Below are 23652 nucleotides of genomic sequence, written 5' to 3' on the forward strand. Positions count from 1 at the left end.
GCGTCTGCCATTTTCAAGCATTCTACGGTTGCCAATAGTTACAAAGCACACACGGGATCAAAGGGGAAAATCAAAACAAAATTTTCAGCAAGTTTTGGGGGTAAGGCTTTCACAACCACTGAAAAATGGTACAAGATCCTTTCCTAGCAGCCTAGTTGAATTATAATTTTAAAAACAATTATACACCAGAAGATATCATAAAATGTCACAGACAAGAACATTGACAAAGCCTCCCGTCCAACCCTCAAGAACCCACGATTATCTCTATGGTAAGAGCATAAATTAATTTTTGAATTTCCTGTCTGTCTGTATGTTTTTCCTATTATTTGTTTGACTCTTTTCTGCTATATCGTTGGTAAGAGAGCCAGATTATACCAAAACACCCCTTAACAAATAATGTTTTGAAGTGCACAATCATAAAGTTCTTGTTGAAAAACTGTGTTTACCGTGAGGATCCGAGTAACTTGCATCAGTGCACTGTTGCTAACATGCATAGCCCTCAAATGAAAGACCTGTCTGGTCATTAAAATACAACTACACAGCTCCGCTCGCAGCTTTACTCTATCATTTTTGTGTTGATTTAACTTTGTATTTTAAGGACCAGCCAGGTCATTCATGCTACGGTCGCTTTTTTGTAACTTTTTACTCCCAATGGATCATTACAACTCAACATATCATACATTTCTTTTAGAAATCTTTGTTTGGATTTTGCCTACCCTTGACAGTTACCGTAAGTTGGTCTAATTTCGACATCCCTCTTCTAATCTCGACATCCTTCTTTATAGATAGGAATAACTAGACGGTTCCCGTCGTCGTAAACGCCGGTTAGCGGTTTTGCTTGCGCATCAAAAGCCTTTAAAATACTATAATGTGGGTTAATTCCTGACATCGTTTTGGCTTAAAATGCCAAATACATAATAAAAAATATACTTCTAAACTTTCTACATTAGTCAAAATTTTGTGTCTGTAAGCCTCGATGATATGTCTTTTTAAGATAACGGAAGTTTGTGTTCAATGAAATGCCATAGTGACCCTGTCAAAATTATCGAGGGTACCCGTCGTTGCAGACGCCCAAAGGTGTCTGAGGTGGTGAGAGGGTTGCTTCTAGGAAAGAAAAAGCCTTAGTTGTGAAGGAGAGGCTCGCGCTTTGCGATTGAGCACTGAAGGTTTTCCCGTTTGTTGGCTTCGCATGCGGACAGCTTAAGACCGGCACATATGCAATGCAACCAACATTGAAACCTTTTTAAATAATGTTAGACGAAGTTTAATCATCAAACAACAATGTTGAATTTTGTTGCGTGTGTTGATATAAAATAATTCGAAATCGTGCAACAAAAATGCCACACCTTTTTATTTGAAACTTTGTGACGTCGCAGTACTTTTTCATGAAATTGACGTCAGAACTTTTTTCGTTTACAAATAGCAGTGTAGAGTCTTCTCTAATCCGAGTTTTCTAAGCTTGTCAAACTTAGCGCGAGACTTTTTGTATCGAAGGTGGATAGGTTTTCCAGCCGCGGCGTTCAAATTTTAGAAACCTTAACATATGTTACTGGGCTAGCGTTACAGACATTTTTCATAAACTCATTTAGTATAGTAAGATAAGAAGGTCGAAATCACTGATAGACTAAAGATTTTTCCTCTCATTGCGCTAATGAAAGACAATCAGCGATTCCGACCTTCCTATTGTTCATATCTCTCAAGAAGGGTGTCGAAATTAGAAGACGGATGTCGACATAAGACCAACTTACGGTAGTCACACTAGCGTGCGCCAAAATGCGTATCAAAGATTAATGCTGCGAAAGCGCTGTATCGTTTACTTAACTCGCAAGCAAAAAATGCGCCGCAAAACTTCTAAAGGGATTTATGAAAAAATAACCCAGCGCTTTTTAATGAAATTAACATTTTCAAAAACTATGAGAAATTGCCTAAAATTTGAGCTATGGATGAAAAAATTTGAGCCAAGCCAACCTTGAAAACTAATTTGAAGATCAACTTCCCAAGAAAAAGATCTACGGGGGAGATGGAACCCACTTAGATCCGCGCACCACCGGAAAGGCTATATCCCGGAAAATTTTGCCAGACCTCAAACACTGACCATTTACATGTGCAGAATTTTTTTATTTTAGCGCATAAACAAGGCCTTAAAAATCGAAGCACTGTCTCTGGAATTGAATGACAAAATTTGGTTGGTTGATATTCCGGTTACTGCACATTCACAATCGGTCATTTTGTCTCATTTTAAGTTTTCAAGTTTTAATTAATTGTCTTGGGAACTTGATTCAGGTATATAACTCTCATCCTTGTTGTTTCAAATACATCCTGTAGATGACTGATGTTGTTTTTTCTGAAAGCTTGATTTCCTAGTGTGACTAACTGCTAAGTCTCAAGAATTACTAATAAACTAATTTCTCGTATTTAATTGTCAAATTTTGATGACCATTTGTTTATTTTTTTTCAGTTCTATTTCCATTTTATATTTATCATTAGGTAGGTCCAATATGCATTGTTCTTGTTGTTTTTTCACTTATCCTTTAGTGGTTGGGATTCTACATCTCCTCTGTTTGTATCTCACAATCTCCTATTGTGATCTTGTTTGCTGTCACCTTTTCTTTGCTGATCTTGTCACAAATTCCTAGGTGCTCTGTAGTGTCTTCTTCGTTCTCACAAAATCTACATAAACCTTTGTCCCAATAGTTTCCTTTCGCCTTTATCATATATTGAGTTGTACTTTCAGGAGAAGTTTTACATCCTCAAAATGAGTGTTCTCTACTGTATAGTCTTCTTATTCAAAGCTTGTCAAAAATCTCAATTGTATAACTAATTACTTCACGCTTCATTGGATACAAGTAAAATAAGAATTGTTGAATTGGATGTTTCCTATATTTGCAATTCAATTGTCCAATAATGGGCTTGATCTTCTTCGATTAATTTCAAATTGTTCAATTAGGCATTAAGACGTACAAGTCTTAGTCTTTTTGTTAGGCCAAAAATAAAGCACTTCCAAAGGTTGATGACAATCGAATATTATCCAGGAATCAGTTGTCTATTTGTAGTATTTGATCAAAGTTATTAAATTGACACCATGGGAAAAATCAAATGATTAAATAAAATGATAAAGTGATTGCTTTCTGGAGAATCAATCAAAATACAAGCACAGAAAACAGCGCTAGGTCTCTCCTTGAAACTAAATTCTTGCTGAAGCCATCAATCGCTAGCAATAACAAATATGAGAAAAATACAGTAAACGGCGTTGGTTTTTATACAATTGTGGATAGTAACATTTACTGCCAGAATTTAAGAAATGTAAAATGCAAACAAAGCAGGCCACACTACACTGAGCGATTTTGAGCTCGATTTTTTGTAAACAAAATTGCTGTGAAAAAAAGATATCGGTGACATCAGGATAGAGCGCATGATGTCACCGGTGCTGCAAATTACATGCTGGTAATTGGTCTCTGTATCAGTAACGTTATTTAATGCTGAGTTTATGGAGACAAGAATGCCGCTGTGTACTCAACTGCAAAGAAAGTGCTGGACTAAATCATTTGTTATGTAAAATGCAGTGCATTATTGCTTTACTTTTTTTGCTTGGAAAATGTTAAAGATTTGCCCAAATCCTTCATCTCAATGAAGACACCATGCAGTAAAGTTGGGACCAGAAAAAATATTCCTCAAAATTGACTGAGGATGAAATAGAAAAAAATTATGTATAAAGCAACTGAACAGGAGCTACTGCCACTGCAGCTCAGCCAAGGGGAATGGTTAAGGAGATTCAAAAGCTTTAAACAAAAGGTGGCAGACAATCAAAAATGGATAGACCTTTTCCTAATCACGATGCTTTTTAACTCAATTATATTCAAACTTTTTGGGGGCTCCTATTTTCAAGGTTGCTTTCCACAACCTTTCCATGACTTTAAGTAGTATTGAGGTGTCAGGGACCTAAAACTTGGTATAAAATACTCTCTACCATAATAAGAACTACACAGAATAAAAGAGAAGTACTTTCAGCGCTTGAGTTAAAATAGGTAATTGCGTGAGAATAGGTGTTGAAGTGAAAATAGGTTTCAATAGAAAGAGGGAAAAAGTAGTAAACAATAGCTTAACAGATGTGATATTTACTGTCTCTCCTGCGTTGTGACTTTTCTAACACGGGGGTAGAGTTTTCTTGTTAACAATTTCACAAATGAGTAAATATATTGTTTAGGTGAATTTTATTATAAGAACGTTTTTAATCTAAAGACACATTTAATTCTTATAAGGCGTGAAAAGCTACATTGTATAAATATCTTTATAAAGATTTTATAAACAAAGCGAAAGTGCTTTTAAATTATCAGAATACGGTAGTAAAAATAGAGTTTCATCTCCAGCAAGGAACTTTAATACACGCTTTCTTTTTTATAAGAATACACTTTTTAGGAGGTTCTTGATGAAAGTTAAGAATATGCCATTTTTAGAGCATTTTCAATTATAAATTTATATGCCATTTTATGCTTAAAAACACAACACAACGTTATGATTTTTTGTAAACAAAATTGCTGTGAAAAAAAGATATCGGTGACATCAGGATAGAGCGCATGATGTCACCGGTGCTGCAAATTACATGCTGGTAATTGGTCTCTGTATCAGTAACGTTATTTAATGCTGAGTTTATGGAGACAAGAATGCCGCTGTGTACTCAACTGCAAAGAAAGTGCTGGACTAAATCATTTGTTATGTAAAATGCAGTGCATTATTGCTTTACTTTTTTTGCTTGGAAAATGTTAAAGATTTGCCCAAATCCTTCATCTCAATGAAGACACCATGCAGTAAAGTTGGGACCAGAAAAAATATTCCTCAAAATTGACTGAGGATGAAATAGAAAAAAATTATGTATAAAGCAACTGAACAGGAGCTACTGCCACTGCAGCTCAGCCAAGGGGAATGGTTAAGGAGATTCAAAAGCTTTAAACAAAAGGTGGCAGACAATCAAAAATGGATAGACCTTTTCCTAATCACGATGCTTTTTAACTCAATTATATTCAAACTTTTTGGGGGCTCCTATTTTCAAGGTTGCTTTCCACAACCTTTCCATGACTTTAAGTAGTATTGAGGTGTCAGGGACCTAAAACTTGGTATAAAATACTCTCTACCATAATAAGAACTACACAGAATAAAAGAGAAGTACTTTCAGCGCTTGAGTTAAAATAGGTAATTGCGTGAGAATAGGTGTTGAAGTGAAAATAGGTTTCAATAGAAAGAGGGAAAAAGTAGTAAACAATAGCTTAACAGATGTGATATTTACTGTCTCTCCTGCGTTGTGACTTTTCTAACACGGGGGTAGAGTTTTCTTGTTAACAATTTCACAAATGAGTAAATATATTGTTTAGGTGAATTTTATTATAAGAACGTTTTTAATCTAAAGACACATTTAATTCTTATAAGGCGTGAAAAGCTACATTGTATAAATATCTTTATAAAGATTTTATAAACAAAGCGAAAGTGCTTTTAAATTATCAGAATACGGTAGTAAAAATAGAGTTTCATCTCCAGCAAGGAACTTTAATACACGCTTTCTTTTTTATAAGAATACACTTTTTAGGAGGTTCTTGATGAAAGTTAAGAATATGCCATTTTTAGAGCATTTTCAATTATAAATTTATATGCCATTTTATGCTTAGGACGTAAGTACTAAATGTTAAATCAAGTCTGAAATAGGATCCTAACCTAAGAATGCTGTAACTGTAAGAATATTTTAAGGTATTATATTTTATAATGGATTTACACCATTCTTATAAAAACAGCGTGTGTCTTGGCTCCAGCTAAATGTTGTGGAAATTATGGGACAGGTTTTAACTTTAAACGAGACTAAGTTCCCGGCTAAATGTTGTCGAAATTACGGCAAAGTGAAAATAGGATTTCGGGGGCTCTTCAACGCACTTTATGAGACTTTCTTGTAGAAATTTTCGTTTAGGGAAGGGTGTTTCTTTATGGGGGCGTTTATTCGATTTCGAAGTATTGCAGTATCTAATGGTTGGTATTAGAAAGAAACAAGTATATTTTACAAACTAATGATTTTTCCAGAAAAATGTAAATCTATCTTTTACTCCAAACAATGCTTATAAAAACGAAAACCTATATTCACTTTTCCTAATTTAGCTATCTTTTACTTCAAACAATGCTTATAAAAACGAAAACCTATATTCACTTTTCCCAATTTAGCCATCTTTTACTCCAAACAATGCTTATAAAAACGAAAACCTATATTCACTTTTCCTAATTTAGCTATCTTTTACTTCAAACAATGCTTATAAAAACGAAAACCTATATTCACTTTTCCCAATTTAGCCATCTTTTACTCCAAACAATGCTTATAAAAACGAAAACCTATATTCACTTTTCCTAATTTAGCCATCTTTTACTCCAAACAATGCTTATAAAAACGAAAACCTATATTCACTTTTCCCAATTTAGCCATCTTTTACTCCAAACAATGCTAATAAATATTGAAAACCTATATTCACTTTTCATACCTTAGCCATCTTTTACTCCAAACAATGCTTATAAAAACGAAAGGAAAACCTATATTCACTTTTCTCAAATCTCTGCTTTTCCTAATTCAGTCATCTTTTATTTTCCATTACACCATTACTTGATGCATAATGACGAAAAAATCCTTTTAATAATTGTTCAAATAAAGAAAAATCAAACAAAAACAAATTACATAAACATGCTCGTGAAATTATGTTTGACCCCCGTAAAAAGAATTTTTGAAATAAAAGATGATCTCCTCCGCTGCAGCTTCGAAAACTCATAGTCACGCAGAATACCTCTCCTCACGCAGACCTATTTTCACATCAGCGCTATAAGTACTGGTGGAAAAAAATTGGCTTGATGAAAAAAAGAATAGCTTTTTAACTAACAAATTTGCTAGTTTTTACCATACCATTGAAATTGACTTTTGAAAATCTATGCTGAAGATGGTATTTGTAAAGAAATTTTGTTTTGCGGCGCTCGAGAGAAATTCTTTAGTAAAGTAACAACCAGATTTATTATTTGAAAAAAAGGGAAGTGTGGGGAAGATCTTTTTATAGTAGCTTATTATAAAACTTTTCTAAAAATATTTGTTTTGAGAAGCCTCTATTTCCCCTACAAAAAGGTTGAAAACCCTTGGGGTCCTCAAATCAAAAAAGACCTATACCCACATGAGCTCTTCAAACTGAGCAAATAAATTCCCAAGTTTCCTAGTTATTTTAAAGTTACGGAGCTTTTTGTTGTAAAGGTCTTTAATTTTGCATATATTATGCAGAATTTAGGGAAATTCCCCATTTTCCTTTCATTTTTTAAAATTTAATTGTCATATCTTATTCCAGCATTTTCATAATTATTTAAATCTTTTTAATCATAAGCATTCAGCTAGCGATGTCCTATTTGTCCTTTTTACGTGTTTTTCTAAGAACAAAAAAAGGTCAACGCAAGATTTTGAAAGTGAATTATGTAAGGGTAATTGTTACAACATATCTTATTTAAGAAAATCATTTTTATTTGTTTTAGATCCACTATACTCTTTGTCGAGTGAACGAGATCATGCAAGAGCCACGTTTAGAGCAACCACGAATGTCTCTCGGATAGTAAGTACATGTTCAATGTAAGAGACATTCTTCCAGATCCTCTGTGATGGAGTGCAAAATATCTTTAGCCTTTGAATAAGCTCAAATTAGTTGTTGTTCTTATAATCCTACCCTAATGGTATCCTCCTACACACGTATGTGCTCAATGTCTTACTGATAAATTTCTTCTCATGTTTTGTTTATAAAATTGATCACATTCTATTTATTTTCTTCTTGTTTGCTAAAATCAGTAAATGAGAAGTATTGTAAAATGAATATTTATAATTCCTCCAATTTGAAACTGATTTAGTAAATTTGTCACATAGTCTGTTAAAAAAATTGAATGATCGTATTAAATAATTTATAATCCAAAAAAAATATTAGTAAATATTTATATCCAATTTTTTTAATTATTAAAGTAGGATAATTCTAATCAAGGCTTTCTTTCTTCTGTTGTTTCCTATCATCTTGACTTCCACAAAGATTACAAACATTAACCACCTTGAATCACAATTTTTTTATTATAGCGGAGGATACCAATGTTTCGAGACATGTTCAGTTCACTGCAACACTTTCCAAATAGTCAAGTTCAAATAGATGCCCATGACCCTGTACCTTCCTTCATGCCACGCCAATGGAGAGGCTATTCTGATCAAGCCAGAGAAGCACTTGTCAGATACACAAAGTAGATAATCTATAGTTAATGTTTTGTTTTTTTGAGCTCCATTAGCTTTTATATCGCAAAGATGGGGGTAGATGGGATTCGCAAATACCTTCTTGTTGTTAGATAAATTATTTCTAGTTTTTTTTAGATTTCTTAACCATTCTAAGTAGGAATAATTGGTTATGACCTAAAATGGCGTACTTACTGTAAATGGTATTTTATCTCTGTAGTTTTAGACACCTGTTGAGTTACAATCTCTGTTCATCTGTCCGTCTATTTTTCTTTTTTCAAAAAGAAAGACATTTGTTTTGTGCCTGGAGGTAATAAGTTTTTTTTTTGTTATCATTTTATAGATTCAACTATGATCCAAGTGTTCAAGTACCGTCTAAGACATTCGAGCAAACTGATGTATCAGGAAGTGATCGGTATAGATTTTTTCGAAGGTAAGCACCATTTTACACAGTAAATTAAAGATTTTTGGTTAGATCAGTGGGTTTTAGTTTGTAATGTAGTCACTTATGACATTGTTCGTATTTAGTGACAGGACCAACACTAAATACAATTGAACCTGCAGGGAATTTATTGATTTGAGGAGCCCTAGGGTGTTGCCCTTCTACCTCCTTGTCACCTCCTTGATATGTTTCCTACTCCGACAGTATCAATGCACTGGATTCTCTCAAATCTCTTTAACTAATTGATTCAATTTATTTTTCTTTATGTTAAAATAGACCCATTATCCCATTTCTGCAACAAGTTCCACCTGAAGTGGTTTTACAAGCAAACAGGTAAGTGCAATAGATTCTGCAAAGCTGCCGAATTCTTCAGACAAGCGAAAAACTAATTTCAAAAGTCACATCTTTTAATGAGATTTATGATTTTTCTGATTAGTTTTTTAAAATACACTCTCCGTTCCATCTTTTATGTTGCTTTGTTTTCACATTGAATCGTTATAGATTTGATCGAAACTTATATCAATCTTACATGCTTTATGACAAAAGAACCTACACCATACATTCGATATCAAAATTTTTAATTTGCTTTTATGCTCATTTCAATCATTATTGAACTTATTACTTATTACTTATTACTTGAACTTAACTTATCAATACCATACCCAGTGTTAGTTTTGGTCAAAATCTTTGCCACATGTTTATATTTTTTCCCTCTCTTTCTCACAGTGGGCCATACACAAACACAGACGTGATAGCAGAACGGGCACCCACGCCATTGACCAGGAATGTTATGGTGCAAACAGATTACCGTGAAAGTGAAACACAGACAGATCCGTACACACCAGAATGTGTTGCACAGCCTGGATCTTCACCTGAACTGCTAACAGTCGCTAATTTGTCATGGGGTAACTTTTTTACATAATCTCTATCCATCTACAAGGAATCGTCAAATTAACTTCTCTTGAAACCTTATTTTGTTGTGTTTTTGTTGTGTGGTGGCCTTAGTCACAATGTTTTTATGTGCGGGGCTAAACCGCCCCACTGTCTGGGTGTTAAAGTCACCAGCTAAAAGTTTGAAATATCTTGTTTGGAACTCTTGATATCCTAATCCAAATTTCTTACTCTTGACCTTCTCAATTTTAGGTCGAGGTTTGCCAGCTGGATTGGCCGAAGTGGAGATGATAGAACGAGCTCGAATCAAAAGAGCATGGTATTTCCCCTACTAGTTTTTTTTATTGTTGTTGGCCTTGAGAACAATAGAACCTTTTATAAAACATTGGAATAGAACAATAAAAACAATAGAAGATTTTATTAAACAATGTTATCAATATTATGGTCATAGCAAAAGGATTCGAATGCCGTTTCTTCAATATATAAAAAACATGGAAGAAGACAAAAGTTAAAGAGAATATTTTAAGAACACTCCAAAACTGCACTGACTCGAAATCTGATCCATAAATAATTGCAACATGCTGCCGAGAACAATTTCAGAACATTTTTAATTTTAGGCTGAAGAAAATCCTTTATGTCAAAGAACGTGTAAAGACTTCAAACCCTAGCGTGTACGAATCCGAATTTAATAGTAAGGAACGGTGCCACTAGAAAACTCTTTTTCAAATTCTTTTTGTGATCATAGGGAAGCGACCTTGCCACCGTTAAACGATCTAGAACAGTTGGACGAACGCCGTAAAATGATGGATGAACAGGAACGAAAAGAATGGGCTTTCCGTGAAAGTGAGATCGAAAAGTAAGCTGCCTTTATTATGTTAGAATTTAGACAATGTCTAAAGTAAGTAGATAAAATATGGAAAAGATTTTACGCAGTAGCATGGTGCTCCATTGTTTTTTTTGTGGGGAGGGGCGCTGAGAAATAAAAAGCCCCTCTGATCACTAATTTCAGCGATCCTTTCCTTTTTTAATACCACACAGATAGCATTTTTTTCTAAAAAGAGGAAAGATTGTCCCAAAGTTCTTGTGCTCGCTTTATTTGCATAGTTCTCGTACAAAATGTGCCATAATGCCAAATTGGGAGACTTGTTTTCCCAACTATCCCTAATTTTGATAAAAGTAAAAACTGACAAATTCGAAACTCACTAGTTCTTGTAAAAAATATTGTAATCACGCGACCACAAACTGTTTGTGGTTCTAAAGTGTTTATTTTCCACGAATTTTAAGAATAGAGAAAAATCATGTTTTCTCACTTTTCCGCGAATCAAAGTGTTACTGACGTCAATATGTGGTACCCAAAACAAGATTTTCAAAAGAAAAAATCCTGAAAAAGTGTTAAAACCCTTATATGTTAAGTTTCCCTTTTTCGTTAAGGGGGTGTTTTTAATGACGTTAGACGTTGTAATGGTAGGTAACGGGGAGGAACGAAAATATTACCGTAAAAAGAGCAATAAAGTGCGCAGAGCATGAAATATATTATAAATTTCGAAAATATAGTAAATATTATTTTTTGACGATGTTGATGTAGAACTAATAAGAAATCTTTTTGTTCAGATCTGCTCTCAGTAGTGGTACACGCTCTTTTTTTATAAGAATGATGTTTTTCATTTCATGATGGTTATTCTTAACTTTTTGGGGAAAATCATCTTAAAATATTCGTACAGCATTCTTAGGGTCCTAATTCAGACTAGATTTAACATAGGTCTCAAGCATAAAATGGCATGTTTATGAAAGTAGTGAATCTTACTTGGGGGTTATTGGTAATTTTTAACTGAAAATGCTCTAAATAAGGAATTCTTACTAGCTTCAGACGCCAAATTTCATGATGGTGATATTCTTAGCATATTCTTAATTTTGTTTAATTTTAATTCAGATTACAAGCCATCAAGATTCAAGTATTGAAAAAGATGTTACAGAATCGTGAACAACGGAATAACGAGATGAACACCAAACGTCTCGATAAACTTTGGTCTAAAAAACAAAAAGAAAAAGACAAAAAATTCGATAAGATAAGAGCTGAACATATCAAAAGTAAGCGTATAACGTATTACAAGGTGTAAACTTCCTCTTTGTACATGGACCCCGGAGAGCCATTTAAAGTGACGTGACCAACAATTTGGGGAAAATCGTCACCCATCATTGTTAGACGACGAAGAAATTTTTGTCAGGTTTCTGACTTTGAAGAAAAATATATTTTGCAAAAAAGTGGCGGGGGATCCTGGTGGACCAAGTAGTGTGAGAAAAATCATTCTGAACTTGCGGTAGATTTTAGTCTGAATAGACTTTTGTTTATATATACTATACGATTTATAGTGATTCGTAAACTGACCGGTAAACAGCGTAAAATCGAAGGAAAACTCGAACGTCGTGACATTTTACGAGATTATTCGGATCCCTCATCGCAAGTTTACGCGCCCATATCACGCGTTGGTGTCTTTCCTGATCGTAACTCTGGCAAAAATAAAGTTCGTAGCCGACATCTGACCACTTATCAAGGTCTTTTGGAACTGGAAGCATCGCTCCCTGATTACGTGCTACGTCCAAAGATTCAAGCACCCAAACCAAAATCTGCCACTAAAGGTTTGTGCTAGTTTGAAAATGTTGAAAATATTATCAGCTGTCAAGTATAGACAAATATTCTAAAGGAAATCCAATTTTATGATATGTTCTAAACTCAGAGGCTTGTAACCGTTTCATCATAGCTTGGTTGGAAAACTTGATTTGTTTTTTAGCTGTTAAATCAGTAAATTTTGTGGCCTGGAAATTTTGAGACCTGTTCCTCAAATTGTAAAGATCCTGCCTGATTTAATTTTTCTCCATTAGGTTATGTCAATCGTAAATACAGACGTCAACATGAATTACAAGAGGTCGCTAAACAACTGGAAGAAGCTAAGAAACCAGATGAACCAGAAAAACCACTTCGTTATCTTGAGAAAATCGAAAAACCCATCCCAAGACCTCCAACCCCGTCTGTTAAGATACCTAACCAGGTAAGAAAAAATTCGGTACAAAATAATTAGACCAAAACGATGATGTCTGAGGTGCTTTGCAAATCTGCCTTTACTAAGACCATGTTCAGGCGTTACAGTTCAGTTTCGCTCCGAAACGAAACGGTTCCGAAACAAATGTGAACGTCAAAACTCGAAAAGTCAAAAAAGAAGACGTTACACAGCAAAATAGATCCACTATTTTCATCGGAACGGATCTACTTTGTTTTCTTGCTCCGAAACATCCTGAAACTTATGAACACTCTCGATCCGTAACGAAAATCACACCGGAGCGAAACGGAACCGTAACGTCTGAACATGGTCTAAAGCTAATCACTGAAATCCAACCCTTACTGATTTTTGGGATCACATCACTATTTTCGTGCCTTTATTCAGAATAGGTTATTCAATAACTTATTTCAGCCAGAAGTGTCAGTATATAATGAATGGTGTCAGTAAGAAAAAGCGTTTCGTACGAATCAGAAGGAAATCTTTATCTTTTACCAAGACTGAGAAGAACTTGGTCTAAGATAATATCACAATTTCTGCCCTCGTTATATTATTTTGAACGTTTTTTGAATTGTATTTTGGGCTTATCTGTACCTCGTTGTCGCTGATTATGACATTTTAGTTCTTAAAAGTTGAGGTTACGGTAAGAAAATAACAAAGAAAATAGAAAAGGTTTAGTTTCATATTATGTAACTTTTAATCCTATAATGTTATTTTTTGACCAAAATTCTTCAAAAATATAAAAACCCTCAAAAGAAGATTTCAGAAAAATTATTAATCCCATATGTTGCTGTCATGGGAATTTTTTCTTCTAAGTTTTCATGACCTAGTCAATACTGAATTCATTTCGAATAGATACACATCGTTACTTTATAAATATTATTCAACATAGGCTGAAAAGATCGTGAAATATTTTCTTGCAGCTTATTGAAATGACGAAATTCAATGCATAGGATTTTTTGAATAACAAACTTGGCCTCACTTTTTTCAACAAAAAGACTATCAAAACACAATAATTTAGAGAGTTTGACCATCGACACTTCATCAATTTCATAATAATTTTCATCTTTTTTTGTTACGTCACCAATAGATTATCAAAACCGTTATTTGTAACTGGTGGAAACAGGGTTTTATACTCCCTCCCATTTCTTCCTTTTTCTTTGTTGACCTCTCGTGACTTCTACCCTTCATATTTTTCGACCTCCTCATTTTCTTTTTCATATGAACGACAGGCTGAAGAAGATCAGGAATTAGCTGTTGTCTTCTTGCAGAAAGTCATTCGTGGACGAGCCGTACAAAATATGGTAATTATTCAATTTTCTTTTTTTATTCTTCTCCTTTCACAACATTGTTTCGTTTACGGACATTTTTTGGTCCTGATAGTCATTTTTAAATCATTGTAGCAATAGATTTTGCCTCTTATAAATATAATATGTATTTTTGTCTCGATCCTCCGTCCGATATATTATAAATATAGATATAATATATGTGAATCTGTACGAAAGCAGAAATCCTAGGACCGTACCGAGAAACTGTAAACCACGACTGGAGAAGTCTATTACCGATTGAACTGCCCCTATTGGTGCTTTCAAATGGTGCATGGGTCACGGCGCTCATAGATCACTACTGGCGTTATCGAGTCAAAATAAGCGTGACGTAACGAACCCTTTTCTCTGAAATGGCCTAGAGTCACCTTTTATGGATATTTGTATATTTAGATATTCTATTAAAAATTTTGAGTTGCAGATTTTAATCATATTGACAAGTTTGGCATTAAATTATGTATGTGCAAATTAGGTCATTTTAAGATTAATGATAGTCTCTTAAAACGCTAGCCTGTAATTTGCATGATCAGTTAATTTACTTTGATAAAAGTTAACGCCAAACAAAATGCACTCACACTTGACATGAGAATATTTCTTACTTTTGGCTTTTTTTAAGTTCGTTGGTTTTTCTTGATAAGAAAGGAATGTGATATCACTATCTCTCTTGCTTTGACGTCAGTAAAGTTCACTAAAAGCATTATCAAGATCTTCTTCTCCCTGACAGAGCATTTTTACATTGCTTGAACCTTATTGGTGGAAAATTATAAAACTTTGAAGCGTAACGTTTTGCTCAGTTCGATTCTTTCACCAAACTAGCTCTTATCTCAACCAATAGAAATTTTTAGTGGGTAACATATGAAAGAAGTAAAGAAGCTTCGATGATAAGTGAGCTATTTTTTATCGATTTGTCTGACTTTCAAGGGTAACTTTAGCGCTATCTGTTATACAACTTTGTTAAGAAATAAACCAATGAGAAACAGCCTTGGAAAATTTTCTCAACGCCATCTATTGGATTTTTTTTTAAACTCTTATTTCAAAGATTTTGCCACTTGCACTTTCTAAAAGAATGTTCATCAACCTAAATTTCCACCAAAGCCTTCCTTATTTACTCTTTGGACATGTAGTATTTTTAGCATTTTATTTCACTTTGGTTTGCTAATAAATTTTAGTCTTTGCCTCGTCTTCAAACTTCTAAGTTGTGGTATGGGATGGGTGACAAACTGATTCAAAAGAATTTTCTTATCGTGCTTTCAAATAAAACATATGACAATGGGGGAAAATTAGAACCTTGCTTTGACTTTATTTGTTGTTCTCCTCTGCAAAGAAATCTCGTTGTACGTCTATTTATACTTTGTGGTGGTTCGAGACGTATGGGGTTTTTGTTTTGGTCTTCAAACAGGGTTTCAAAGTTGTTGAATTCTCTTAACACGCTTCTGGGTGAGTAAAAACCTTTATAACTCTGGTCAAAAGAGAAATGCTATTCCTAATCCCACGCAAATTTCCTTATCTTGATACACAGTCGTCTTTCATAGTTTTCTTTCCTCATCAATTTTGCTCGATCTTAAAATTTTCCCCAATTTTCCCCTTCGTTTATATTTTTTCTTCTGTATTTTCTTATTTTTTGAGGAAAATATCTTGAATTATTAAAAATGTTTGTCAGTCTGTATGTATCGTTGTATTTTTTGGACTTGCTTTTGGAATTGATCCTTTTGATTTCGTACGCTTTACATAAGACGATCAAAATTTTGAACTTCACATTTCCAATGAATATTTCTGAAAGTCCTGAATATACAAAAGTTCGTCACTGTATCTTGAAATTATTATTCACTGAGACATATTTAAAGGTATCTCATTTTCAAAATCTTCTACAGCATTTTGATTTTCACTTTTTTCAATCTGTTTGAAATCAATCAGGTTCTTGGACCGGCTTGTGATTTTTCTAATTTTGATTTTTATAAGTAGGAAATCATTAATATTTAGGCAAAATTATCCGACTGCAAGGTCAATATTTTTTTAAGAGTTGAGTGGAACAATACTTTTCCATTTAAAATTGTCTGCAATACTTGTATCAACAATATTCCGGACGCTTTCGTATATTATGTACGGCAGCTGCATGATTTTTACATTAGAAAAACTCTTTTGGATGGCGAAATTAGGAATATTTAAGAAAATTTTCAAGCTTATAAAACCCGATTTTTTGACGATGTGTTCTTGTTTACGTTTGAGTGATGAAGGCTCTAATGTACTTTCATACCTTCTATCCTTTACTTAGATGTATGATGGAAAAGAGAAACGACGTGAATTGATTGACGAACTGCGCAGTACGCATGCGCTACAACAAGCAGAGATCAGTTTGAAGAAGAAGGAGAAACAATCTATCCTTCAATTACAAAGACAAGAAAAACTCACCGAGCATTACGTAAGTTTCAAAATAGCGGAGTCTCTTTAACTCGAACCTCTATAACTGGAGTGTCTCCTTAACTCGAACATCTATAACTCGAATGTCTCCTTTACTCGAACCTCTATAACTCGAATGTCTCCTTAACTCGAATTCTTAACTTAACTCTCCTTAACGTGCATTTGGAGTTATGGTGACTCCACTGTAACAATACTCTACCAATTTTTGACCTAAATTTCTTTCCTGTGGATAGTCTGAAACTGGAGGGTTTGGTAGATATACTTCAAAGAAACTCCAAAAAGAGAAGCTTAGTTATAGCATTTTGAAGGAACTGGGTGCGTTTTCAGTCAGAACACAGCACAATTTACAACGCCAGTTTTCTTGCTTTATTCACCATCTTTCGTGCCTTAGAGTATGCTTCATACTTCAAATATATTTGGTTAAATCATTACATTTGATTGGATTATTTAATGATATCATTAATTGTGCAAATTAGATGAACCGTATGACTTTTGTGGGTAAAAATAAAACTGAGCTCAAGAATCACCATCTTTTATATGAGGCATTGTAGAAGATTTGGAATATATTCGTAAATGGTCGTGATATTCGAATGTATTTCATGACCGTTTGATTAAATGAGCTCGAGTCCATAGTTTTTTTAGCATTTTACCTATTGAGCGATTCTAAAAACTTTGAAAGTCTTCAAATTCGCGTTCTGTTCAACCTTATGGAGAGGTTCAAGTAAAAACGAGTCCTTTTGAAGCATTTATTAGGTGAAGACTGGACAACTTTTCGATTCGAATTAAGGAGAATTACATTTCATTCTTTTCTTTTTTGTGATTGATTACAGGAATCGAATGTGGATGAGATCATTGGTGAATTGGAAGGATCATGTTTGGGTGATATGCTTGACTTCTTGAGTAAAGAACTCGTCAGGTTTCAGGTAATATCATCACAACAATACTTCAGTTTGTAAAAAAAGCATGAAACTTGGCACAGGCATGCACAATTGTATTCTGAACCAAAAAATTATAAAGGTCGTTTCTACGCGAAATGAGAGAATTGAGTATGATATGGACCCCTGCCTGCAATGACTTCGCAAAATTATATAACTTAACTGGTTTTTTCAATACATCACTTTCCATCAATCAACTGTTCTAAAAGTGACGTAATGTCATAAGGCATCACACGTATGGCTATACGAACTTCCAAATACTACCTAGTGATCATAAAAATTCCTCTTTTAATTTACCATTTGTATAACCAGTATCATATAACAATTAGGAGTAGATATCCATGTACTTTATATGCTTTTCCAAAGATAACCATAATGTGACCAAAAATAAAGTTCTTACTGCTGCACGAGAGCACGAATAATATCATAGCGGAAGTGTTGTACATAATGTATAGAAAATTTGCTACGATCTCCTAACTCGCAATGAGGAATAACCGATGAATCTGCTCCTTGTGCGGTGGAATAGTGTAGATAACTCCATTCAATAGATAAGTCTTTTTCCACACGATGAGAATTTTCCGCCCATTATATTTTTTGTTTATCATATGCATTATGCCAAGTGTAAATAAAAATCTCTTGTTTCGATTATTTTTATTTAGGAAGAGCGACGTATCCATGCATTTGCCATGCTCGCTGAGCGACAACGCCGCATACGTGAAGCGGAAGAAAGCGGCCGAAGACAGTTGGAGGAGAGGCGAAGACGTGAAGAAGATGAGATCTTTAAACAGGTAAGATTCCAACGATTTCGACGACTATAAGTCTCAAATTTATAACAAAAGTACCACGTCTTTTATACTGTGCCCTTGGACTGTAGCTGTTTTTTTCATAGATTTCAAGTTTTAGAACAAATGTCAAAAAATACTTCAAGTATCTCAAAGTTGCTTTAAACGAATGAATTTTTAACTTTTTTCTCGCCCACCCAGGTGATTGGTGTTCATCAAGAGACAGTAGAAAGCTATTTGACCAACATTATATCTGGAGCTATCGAGACAACAGCAGAGGATCAAGCGAGACGAGAAGTTGAAGAAATGGCCGCCAAAATAAATCAAGTTGCTCACGACATGGAAGCTTCGTAAGTTTTCTTCTTATGATCAAATTTTCAACTTTTTTTAATAATTTAAACTCTTCAATCACACGTCTTGGATGTTTGACTACCCGTTTCCCGCAAAATTAGAGGTTGAATTTTCCCACGACTTACGACGCTCATCCTGTGGATACATGTCACAATTTAATTTTGGCTTTTCATTTTGTTTAGCCGAACGCAATTGCAAAGTGAAGAAATCGTGGCAGAATTAGTGACGTCATTTTTATTACCTGAAGTTCAAAAGATCAGCATGAGAGAAAATGGTAAGACGCAAGTTTCTTTCTTTTTGAATTGTGTCAAGGCCGGTCTCCACTTTCGCGCGAAATGAGCGACAGTTTTTTTCTTAACCTTTTTTGCCTGAAGAAAGAATTACGTCATAAAAAAGTTTTGCGCGAACAAAAAAAAGTTGAGGGAAGTTCTACTTTTTTTATCCGTTACGTCAATTTCGACCAATGGAATTGCTTCATTTTTCAACCGACCAATGACCTTACAAATAGGGTAAAAAGTTTTTGCTCGCCCGAAAGTGGAGACCGGCCTTTATACGTAAGTTGTCGGTTATAGAATGGTCTATCCCACCTTTGTTCACTTAAGTACAGAAACCTGGCGACATACGCCAAATACCAAAAACAACGAAAGATTTTACTAAAGATTCTTTTCTTGGACCACATAGAATGCTCGTTTTTTTCTTTAAAAATGCCCTAAAAGAATGAATATACAGAAAGCGTGGTATGGGAAAAACTTTCCAACAAAGTTCCCTCTTTTATTACAAATATAAATTTAGGTGGTGAAACAAAGGGAAACGATCCCTTTTTAATGATTTCCGTAGAATAATTTAATTCATGATATAGATCTAAGAACATTTTTCATTTGTCTTATCTAGTCAAGAGAAACCAGCGAAAGAACTTACTAGCTGCTCACCGAATCATACACGATGAAGTTGATGACATTGCACCGGCAGAAAAAATAATCGAGCCCGACGAATCGAAATCGAGGAGGAGCAGTGTGCGGAGAAACAGTGTGAGAAGGAATAGCGTTCTAAAGAATAACGTGAATGCTTCTACAAAAACGACTGAAATAAAGGAAGAAAAATAAAATAAATCTAAGAATGAAAGTTCTATTACCTATATATTTTTATAAGCTTTTTATGTAAATTATTCCCTGACAACCATATGATGTGTACATATATGATATGATGATATAGTGAACAAAATAATATACTAACGAATAAACAAGCTTACTCTCTTCTAGCCTCGTCTTGGGGGTAATCGAGGACGCTTGCGTTTTTGAAAGATATAACTGAAACAGCTCTGAGATATCATTGATTACTTTTAGCACTAAAATATATAGCTTGTGAAGGGTGAGAGGTGTTATATTTATATTTCTTTAACATTCTTTTTTGTTCTACTAGCCTAAGCGGGGTTACCAATACTACACAGGTTGACTTAGGGCACATCATTTGATAAAAGCACAGAGTCTTTTTTCAAACCTCAAACTTTTGATAGAATTTGTATTGAGTAGTGATTTTGTGCTCGTTGGAAAGATTATCGGGAAAATGGACTATGATTTTGATAAAAAATTTGATGAAATATCGAAAATGAAGAAGAATCTTAGCTCAACTAAATTGTGAAAAAAATTTTGAAAAATATTCTTGCAATCCAACTGTTTCGTTTATTTCGTTCAGCCACACATTGTGTAAAATTAATTGCGATTTTTCTCAATTTTTCTCGCGTCTAATCTTTTCACAAGTGCTGTCGACTCACAAAATTACGAACATAAGTTCTCGTAATTTGGATTGATGTTTGAATTTTTTTGAACTTTTTACGTCACTTTCGCAACAATCTGTCCGTCTGTCTGTCTGTCTGTATATCTATCTGTCTGGCAAATCGTCTGGCGTTAGCTGTTCAGTCGGGTTTACCTGTAATATGCAAGGACCTTATCTTAATAAAGTAAAACATAACCATAATATCATATTATAACATTCTTTATCTCCGATTCGCGTACAAAAGAGGTGGTATAATACTTGGTTCTGTTATCATTGTAATTACTATACTATATGTAGTCCTAGTATAATACAGTTGAGCCCGACTGTGTTGTCTGCTACATCAACAACTTCATTCGCATTCCTCGCACATGCAGAAACACCAAGTCCTCTGGTCTGAACATAACACCTAAGACCAGTCACTCATCTGTTTCATCACTTCAACCATCAGTACAAAAGAGGTGAATCATTTTGTAGTTGTAGTTTGCCAATTTGCTTATTTTTTTATGTTTTTAAAACACCAGGGCCAGGATGAACTGAGGCGTGGGCATGGGCAGGCAGGAAGGCAAGCCACCAACAAGCATTATTGAACCCATTTTTGTGATTGAATCATCAAACAGCCATATAGTTTGTAGTTTGATTTCCGAATGCGGGTGAATAATCATTGAACTTTATCAGAAATCTTCAGACCTGTTCAGCTGGAGCTGTTCAGTTTGATTGATAGACTTAATAAGTTTACAGCTAGGCCGTTCGTATAAAATAACTTGGTTCCCCCATGACCCCGACTTTGAAAATTATGGTCAGATCAGTTGGTCAGTCGGCACAAAAAAACTGTACCATTTTATAAAGTTAGCAGCAGGCCAGTTTGCAGAGTACACTGTCAACTGCTCTAACTTGGGACGATTGGTCGAAACATGGGACTGGTTGATATCTGGCCTGTCATTTCACTTACTGATAAATCTCTTTGACAACAAATTTGTCTCCACCAAGTTTATCAATCATACTTTCTGTCATAACATGTCACGATAACTAACTTTCACTGATAGCGCGCCCTTTTAAACTTTTTTGTTTTCATTCAAAATGATGGGACGCCGATTGGAGAATTAGAGAATGCCCGCCGCCTAACCGCCTATCACCCGATGAGATTACCAAATAACGAGTGTGTAACTTCAAAAGTCAAACGCTCTATCGTTTTGCCACTAATTTGATCTTCTTCGTTCCAGACATTCGCGTGTTCAAGGAAAAATTCGAAAATACCAAGTTCCGCTCTGGAAGAGTGCGCCTGATAAATTTTGGTCTGGACAAGGTGCACCTAACGTAGTCGTCTAAGAAAACAGCTATTTTTTTTTAGAATCTTCCTTACAATCTAGTTTTTCTATTTATAAAAAGTAGATTGCTGACGTGCGGAAAGGAATTTCGGCATGACTGATCCATCAAAGCGGGAATTAATTTTCTTCTCGTTTCTTTCTTTCCTTTTTCTTTCTTATAAGTTCACGCTTTCCCTCACCACTCTCAAAGCGTGGTTAGCTCAAGCGGTTAGATCGTCTGTCTCATACCGTGAGAGGTCCTAAAGCCGACAGCCCAGCCTAATTCCGACCCCCCAAATAACTGTTCTGAAAAAAAATTCTATGTTTACAAACATTCCCTCTCCAAGTTGAACGATAAACTATTGCTAGAACTCTCGAAACAAAACATCTAACAAGATAGCTGTAATGTCAAGATGTCAATTAATGTAATTAAAAAGTGCGATTTGTAAAAATAATTACCTTTTATTCTGGATCAGTTGCTCATGTTTAAAACAATAACAGTTTTGTAATAAAAGTGACTTGTGCGTGAAAAATACGTAACAACTTGGACTGGTTTCCATCAAGAAACAAACAGACTAAAATGGCGCGAAGTTGAAAAAAGGGCGGATGTGGTAGCACTAATTTGAATAACAAACATCGAATCAATGAGGCGGCAACTATCAACGCCCTTTTTACCAACTATAAGTCCGAATGTTTATTTACGGAAGGCCCGCAATCGGACAGCTCTTCATTTAAGTGTACTCTTTGACGACATATATTATCTTTACTAGAATAGGAGCAAGGTGTCATGTAATACATAATAATTGTAATATACGTTGTCTATTTGTATTCTTATCATGTAATATATAATATAATGTAATATACATTGTCTATATGTATCCTTACACAAAGTCCTGGCCCCGCAATCAAGCCAAGTGCCAGTGTAAAGTAATAGAAACCAGGCTTGATTACGTAACGTTTCAAAATGAGCACGCTCGTACACAGACCTCTTTTATATTTTCCTGTGCTTTGGAAAATCAAAACATCTCGTTACATGATGTTGTGCATATTGCAATAAAAAAATATGTTTTGTTATAAGAAGCAATTATTGTTATTTGGTTCAATTGGTTCAGTGTATCAAATCCCTTAGTTTAGTTGACACTTTGGTATCTTCGTTGCGTCACAGCGAAAGGTTTGTTTTTATTTTAGTTTGTATCTTTGAAAGACCCCATCGGCTTTAGGCTGGGCTGTCGGCTTTAGGACCTCTCACGGTATGCACGGGGCTCCGAGTTCGATTCCGATGGGTGTCCAATTTTTCAATTCTTCAATTTTCGTTTTTTAATTCTCTTTCTTTTATAATGAAGGTCAATCAAACAAGTAACTAGCATATATTACCTCCGCTCTCTGTCTAAGGTTTAGATAAGCTATGATAGCATCACTTAATAAGAACTTTTTTAAGTTTTTCTTCTTCAATCTTTTTTTTGCCACAAGCGATTATTCAAGGCTGAGATATAGAACAACGGGTATAGGCGTTTGCGCCTGCGCTTGCTGACTGACAGTTTCAGTTCTACTTTCACTTTCACTTTCACTTTCAGCCAGCGAGTGAGTGAGATTCGTTGTAAGAGAATCGTCAAATAACTTCTTTCAGAATTATTGAACTTCTCGTTTTATACTTTAAAGGCAGAATAATAATTGATTTCCGGGTCAAAATGTTTGGCACTTGATCCAATTGTTTGCTTATCTTTCTTGTGTGGTCGTTATTTGAATTTCAGTATTCAATGCTTATAAAATACGGTTGTTATAAGAGTATTAAACTCCTCACTAGGAGGGAACAGATCATAGATTCGAATTGAACGCGTAATTACTAATAGCAATTAACAATACATAACGCGTCGATATCTCTTCACTCTAATGAAAATGTGATACAAAATTAAAGTGATGAGAGAATCACAAAAAAAATCAAGAATTGAAAAAATTGGACATCCATTGGAATTGAACTCGGAGCCCCATGCATATGAGACAGACGATCTAACCGCTTGAGCTAACCACGCTTTGAAAGTAGTGAGAGAAAGCGTGAACTGATAAGAAAGAAAAAGGAAAGAAAGAATCTAGAAGAAAATCAATTCCCACTTTGATGTT

The 23652-nt window shown here is 34.6% G+C and overlaps 1 protein-coding gene across 1 annotated transcript; it reads left to right on the plus strand.

Annotated features, from left to right (window-relative positions):
* The first annotated feature begins 19 nt into the window (after window positions 1–19).
* Window positions 20–19779, plus strand: LOC136807378 (cilia- and flagella-associated protein 91-like). Its single transcript, XM_067063956.1, has 18 exons — window positions 20–269; window positions 7531–7607; window positions 8114–8271; window positions 8604–8693; window positions 8979–9035; window positions 9429–9607; window positions 9846–9912; window positions 10339–10449; window positions 11524–11681; window positions 11964–12230; window positions 12474–12640; window positions 13879–13950; window positions 16244–16390; window positions 17220–17312; window positions 17984–18112; window positions 18308–18456; window positions 18640–18731; window positions 19349–19779. Exons 1-18 carry the CDS (start codon window positions 203–205, stop codon window positions 19558–19560), a joined length of 2292 nt encoding a protein of 763 aa, XP_066920057.1. The 5' UTR covers window positions 20–202; the 3' UTR covers window positions 19561–19779.
* Window positions 19780–23652: the final 3873 nt, after the last annotated feature.

Source organism: Clytia hemisphaerica, unplaced genomic scaffold (assembly GCF_902728285.1).
Source record: "Clytia hemisphaerica strain Z4C2 unplaced genomic scaffold, Clytia hemisphaerica genome assembly, whole genome shotgun sequence".
NCBI classification, from domain to species: domain Eukaryota; kingdom Metazoa; phylum Cnidaria; class Hydrozoa; order Leptothecata; family Clytiidae; genus Clytia; species Clytia hemisphaerica.